This window comes from Vigna angularis, chromosome 9 (genome assembly GCF_016808095.1).
Source record: "Vigna angularis cultivar LongXiaoDou No.4 chromosome 9, ASM1680809v1, whole genome shotgun sequence".
NCBI lineage: Eukaryota > Viridiplantae > Streptophyta > Magnoliopsida > Fabales > Fabaceae > Vigna > Vigna angularis.
The window spans coordinates 27932147-27938466 of NC_068978.1; the positions used below are offsets into that span (position 1 = coordinate 27932147).

Genomic DNA, 6320 nt, shown 5'->3' on the forward strand with positions numbered 1-6320 from the left:
ATAAAACATTTTATTTTAAAAAATTGTAAATTCTTTGAATTACTCTATTAAATTACATCGTATAAACACAATATAAATGTTTCCCAATAGAAAGAGCAGTCAATTTTAGGAATGTAGAAAGTCCGAGCTCGGGAATTAGTCTGCATGTCCCATTACATATTCCATCATAATAAAATAATATAGTAGTCAACCAATACTTTTTTTAAAGCTGTACAATATCATAGATTGTCTTGAACAGCCTTTCTCTAAATATATTATTAGTTTTGAATTTTATATATATTTTTTTATCAATAACTATTAAAAATATTCTATTCAATTACATTTTAAGTTTTTATTAAAAATAAAAACTAACTTAAATACTAATAATTTTTAATTTAGTCAATACAATAATTACTTTTTTGTTTTTAAATTAATTTATATTTAAACAATTCTTTCTAGTTATATATTACAAACAACAGAATTCTAAATGATAACAATGGAGTGCCGTATTCTAATCCAAACATGAACATACTCTAACAATGTTTCTAATTTTTTCAAATATATTTTTCTTCGGTTTCTTCGCCTTCATTTCCACATCAGTGGTTGGTTGTGCACTCATTTTAGGTGACAGAATCACACTCAGCTCAGGTGATTCTTGTGCACTCAGTCCAAGTGACTCCATTCTCATTGTAATTGACTGACCATATATCAGATACACTGCTGTTTTCTTAGCAGTGATTCCATCACCAACACCTACAAAAATCTCCACTTTGTCTCCGGGTCCTAGATTTGATATTACACCCTGCCAATCTTCATCACTAAAGAACATTGTTGTTGCTTGCTTATATATCTGAATGGTGCACTTTGTGTAATTAAAGATGAAGACATTAGTAAGATTTTTAGTTTCCATGTTTCCAGGGGTTGATGAATAAACAACACACAATAGCATTCCCTTCATGCGACATTCACTATCTTCAGGAACTTGAAAAGGTACTGAATAACCTTCCCCTCTATAGGCTAACCAATAAGGATAATTGTCCCCTGGAAGCACAAAATCAGTAGAACTATTGGTTTTCAATACCTGTATCATGCAACAACGCTTAGTTATTCATTTAATATGATATGCAAGTTCATATTGTCTACTGTTATATACACTGTACTTCATAAAAAAGTAGACAAGGAAATGGATTGAAATGAATTCAGTCAATAGACAAAAAGCACCTATACACAATAGAAAGTTAGGACAGATTTCTACTTCAATAGCAGTTCTGAAACTCTCACCGAAAGAAAAAGTTTAGAACTGCTATATCACGAAAGACTTTCAACTCTATTGAAATAATGCCCATTTTCCAAAGTTGTTTCACTCACTATTACACCCTTTTTACCCTTCTTTTCACCTTCCACATCCTCTTTTGGACCCCATTTAAAAAATAGATTTGGTAGTCTCTAACTATAAATTTATTTAGGTCAATACTTAATCAATTTTAACATTGTCACCAAAAACTCCCACAAGGATATGGTCCTATGTCCTATCTAGGAAAAGAGATTGTATTATTAAATTTAGTTTATTATAGAAGAAGAGAAATGGCAGAGTAGTGTTCCCATCCCAGCCAGAGAAATTCACTAAGCCCCAGGCTAAATGCTAAATAAATGAACATATACGTAAGCTCATGCTATGCTCTACACGCAAATACATATTTTTGTGAGGAAACAATATTTCATGCTTTGTAAAAGTGAATAGGAAATGCACGGTAGACACAGAAAAAAAGGGAGAAGGAACCTTTGATATGCTATTGCTAAGCATATAGAAGACTTGCTGGTAGCTTCCCATTCCAATCAAATACGATGCCATAGAATTTTCTGGAATTTGTGATTGATATGCACTTTCCGGTTCAGAAGAGTTTACATTGCATAACTTATGCAGAACTGATCTTAGTTCTTGAGTTAGTTGAAAATCTGAGTCGCATTGTACAGAAATACTTCGAAGTTTTGAAAACTCACTTACTTTTGATAATAGGTTAACCAAATTATTATCCTGTATATTCATGGAGACTATAGATGTTGGCATGATCCCAAATGGTTGAAAACAGGATAAAGGTCCCCTTGTATGTGACATCAAAGTCCATATGAGAGAAGGGAAAACTTCTCGTGCCAATCCTTCATATCCACAAAGGGATATATATCCAATCTGTTTGGATCTTAGTATGGCAAAAGGCACTTGTTTAAGACTAGTATTGTCTGCAATTAGAGTTGTTAAGGATTCCATCTGCCCTATGTCTTCTTCTAACTTGTCAATATTTGAACAACCAGAAAGGATGAGGGTTTGTAATGACTTCAACTTATAGATTACCATAGGAAGATTTCCTAGGCATGTACAATCCTTCAAGTTTAGAAGAAGGAGGTTACTTAGATCTCCAATTGAATGGTGTACTTCAAACAAGCTTGGACAATCTTTGAGAATGAGCTTCTCAAGATTTGGTAGTTTTGAAAAATCTGGGGTCTTTGATAAGTACTTGGAATGACTAAGATTGAGAAATTTTAGCCTCTCCAGAAACTGCAAAAAAATTTAAAACGAACAAAAAGAAAGATTAGCAACGTATATGGCTGAAAAAATTCACAAGACAACTTAATGTATTATAGATACATTTGTTGTTGTTCTTCATTAAATTTGCTGTTTCAGTAATCAGTAATGCATATAATAAAAAGAAAATTACCAAAGTAAAATCCAAATTTGATTGGAGAACAACGACAATTGTAAAAGACTGCGTGAGTTTTGGTCCAAATTGGTATTTTCGTCATAGAAAATATCAGGTAATATATACTATATACGAATACCTGAGGCACCTTCCATACTAGTTTAAGATAACTGTATTTTAAGTCAATAGCAACTATGTTTTCCTGATAAAAGTTTTCAGGTATGTGGGTTAATGAAAATTCTTTCCAATCAACCCATCTCAGTTGTTTGGGAAGATGCCCATAATCTCCATCTAGTTGTACATTATCAAGTTTCAAAAGTCTCAGTCTCTTCATTTTCCCAAATGTTTCAGTACTGAAACAAACTCCACTGGTTCTTTGCATCTTCAAAGCCAATCCCTCAATGACTCCTGTTCCCTATGAAAAGTAAATGAAAAAAAGTTATAAACAAGGAGAAGCATTGGCTGTTTTCACTAGAGAAAGTTAAGAAGTAATACACATAAGATGCAACTTATGTATAGATCTAGAAGCTAAATACTTTGAAAAGGTAAAAGTGTCAAACCGAAACTTAGTTAAAATTCAGAAAATAAAAAACAAAACTTCTATTATGGTGCTCATGATATCATTGAGAATGATTGATAGTTCAAAAATAGTAAGAGAAGTTCTTACAGTATGTTCTGTCAATATATCAAGTACATCATCATGAACCCACAACCGACTGCGCTTCTGTGGTTCTAGTGGTGAACTTCGACGAACAATTTCTCTGCCCATGTCTCGTAGCAAATCATGAATTCCAAGTTTGTTATTCTTTTCAACTTTTATAAGGCTCCTTTCTATCAGGACTGTTATTCCGATTTCAGCATGAAGTCCACAGCCATTTAGTATCTCTGTGACATAGCCTCTGTCCTTACCGATAAAGAAGCAACATATGTCAAGGAATACGTCCTTCTCCGTATGATCGCTTAAACCATCATAACTTATTTTCAATTTCTCTTGTATTTTATCATTTGGTATTTCTTTTAGTTTTGATAATACACTTTTCCACTCTTTTTCTCTTCTCTTGTATAGATAAGATCCAAGAACTTCAAGAGCTAGAGGTAGTGCTCCACTGTAAGTGACTACTTGTTTTGAAAGTTCAAGGAAATCTTCTTGTGGATTTGCTTCCTTAAAAGCATGCCAACTGAAAAGCTCAAGAGACTCGATCTCATTCATTTCCTCCACTTCATATACATGGTCAACTTCAAGAACATTGAGTAGACGTACATCTCTTGTTGTAATGATTATTAGACTTCCTTGAACAATCCCATTACCATTTCCACATAGTGCACTTAATTGTTCTAATGTATTAACATCATCGAGTACAACAAGTACTCTTTTGGTGCAAAGCGTTTCCTTGATCATAGCTTTTCCCCAATCACTGCTATAAACCTTCACCTTTTTTGTTTTCAGGATATCAGAAAGAAGTCGTTCTTGTAAATCAATCTGCCCTTGATCTCTTTGCCAAACTTCTCTAATATTTGCCAGGAAACTTTTATGTTTAAATTCATATCGTATTTCATTGTAGATGGCTTTGGCTATGGTTGTTTTACCAATCCCTCCCATTCCCCAAATCCCTAATATATAAGCTCCTCTTGTTTCCTTTCTTAGAAGGCCAATACAATGTTCCACACGACATTCCAATCCAACTGGAAAGTCTGTAATAGACATGTATGTTCTATCTAGTCTTTCCAAAACTTCACCAACAATTTCCTTCACAACAAAGTTTTCACTTCTGCAAAACAAGAAAAATATATCGAATTGATAATGGATACAAATTATAATAGATCCTAAAATAAAATCGAAGTTGCATAAATCCTTTGACACTGTTGATCTTCTGTCTTTCTGCCATAGTGTTCATAGCAGAAACCGTTTTACTAAACCTTTTACAGGTACATCAGAGAAGCCACAAATATACAATTTTCTAAAGTAGTTTATGAATTTTCTTTATTTCACTTTTTCTTGCCACTAAATATATGAGTTTAAAATAAGTACTAGAAGAAAATCATAGTATTTTATCCGTAGGAATTGAAAACATGTAAGGATGTTCATAACAACTCGCACCCTGTTCAATTAAGTGAGTTAGATTCCCTTTCAAGAAAGAATAACTGATGGATAGAGAAAAAAATCTGATAATCAAAAGGGAACAAAAAGTATATGCATACCTGTAATTTGAAACATCCCACCCTGCAAAACCTGCTACTTCGCCCAGCGCTTTCTTCCATTGTTTCACCCGGTGGAGGTCACTAACTTCGAAAGAAACATCGTTGAGGTTACGTAGAAACCGAGGGAAAACGCCATAAAACACGGGTAAAACCACTTGACCTCTAAAAGCATGGCATTCCATGATTTTGACTAGTTCGTCGAGACACCATGAAGAGTAAATGTAGTTTTCGGATAAAACAACAATGGAAATTTGAGACCCTTCTATTGCATGAAACAGTTCTGTTTTCAGCTGTTGTCCTTTGGCAAGCTTCTCGTCGTCCAGAAAAGTGTTGACCCCAGCATTTGCAAGAGCGGAATAGAGATGAGAAACGAAATTCTTACGAGTGTCTTCCCCGCGGAAACTGATGAACGCATCGTATATCCATCGGAGCTTAGATTTTGAGGATGATGAAGTGTAAGACATTGATTCAATTCAATGAAACAAGACCGAGACGGTAAAAGCAAGAAAGCAAGTTGATTCAATTTGATGTCGATACGAGTTATAAGAGCAAGTGAATATGGTTAATAATGAAACTGCAACGATGTTATCGGAGCGCATAACGACAAGTTCGATATATTTTTCTTCCTTTCACTCTCTCTACGAGGAAGTAAAACAACAACCACAGGAGTAAGTATCAATAATGACTATAGTAATTAACCTCGTTTTTAAATGAAAATGTCATGCAAAATATTCCTAGGTTGTTTCAGCTCATGTTTAAGGGTCTGGCAAAGAAGACAATGAGGCTTTATTCAGAGTGACGTTAGGCAGCTAAAACAACTTAAGAGGGGAATTCTGAATTAGACGTGTGGATTTTATTTATATTTTTTAATGTAACAAAATTTTAGTTTAGAGATCAATAGAATAGAAGTAATGAAATCATTGCACATGAGCAGCTTCTTGATTTTAGCAGCGACAATAACCTAGAAGAGTAGTCAGACAAATAAGAATAATAAGAACAGAGCATGAAAGAAACATATCCGAGAGAGAATATATACCACACTCTGTGTGGTACAAAATCCTTGAATATGGTATTCTTTTTCTTTTGCTTTACACTTTTCCTTTCTATTCCCATCTTTCAGATCACCCTCCACGTGGCCTTTTTGCATTACTCACTTTTTTTTTTCTCATCTATCTTACCATTATTTTGTGTTAGAATACCCCTTCGACACTGTAAGCAACCTTATCCTCAAGGTTGAGATTAGGAAAATTTTCTAATCTCCTACATACTACCAGCTAGCATCATAAATCTAAAGAATTCCATTGAATTAAAAGTCGAGGAATTAGCTGCGAATGTGTCCTGATTGTACTGTTAGCAAATAAGATGAATAATTTGAGTCAAGTTTCTCTTTGTTGTTCCATTCATAAACTTAACAATTCAATTTATAGATTCATAATTTTTACTATT

At 33.8% G+C, this 6320-nt stretch overlaps 1 protein-coding gene across 1 annotated transcript; it reads right to left on the bottom strand.

Annotated features, from left to right (window-relative positions):
• Nucleotides 1-451: 451 nt before the first annotated feature.
• Nucleotides 452-5901, bottom strand: LOC108321505 (disease resistance protein RPV1). The gene is made up of 5 exons (XM_017553275.2): nt 4875-5901; nt 3343-4444; nt 2815-3090; nt 1760-2533; nt 452-1060 (listed from the first exon to the last, which is right to left on the bottom strand). Exons 1-5 carry the CDS (start codon nt 5336-5338, stop codon nt 491-493), a joined length of 3186 nt encoding a protein of 1061 aa, XP_017408764.1. The 5' UTR covers nt 5339-5901; the 3' UTR covers nt 452-490.
• Nucleotides 5902-6320: the final 419 nt, after the last annotated feature.

Bases quoted from the DNA above. Each gene is read 5' to 3' on its own strand.
- LOC108321505 (XM_017553275.2), bottom strand. From the start codon at position 5,338: ATGTCTTACACTTCATCATCCTCAAAATCTAAGCTCCGATGGATATAC. The intron at 3,091-3,342 runs GTAAGAACTTCT...TACTTTTCATAG, and splicing joins ATATATTGACAGAACATACT to GGAACAGGAGTCATTGAGGG. The intron at 1,061-1,759 runs GTTCCTTCTCCC...TGCATGATACAG, and splicing joins TTAGCAATAGCATATCAAAG to GTATTGAAAACCAATAGTTC.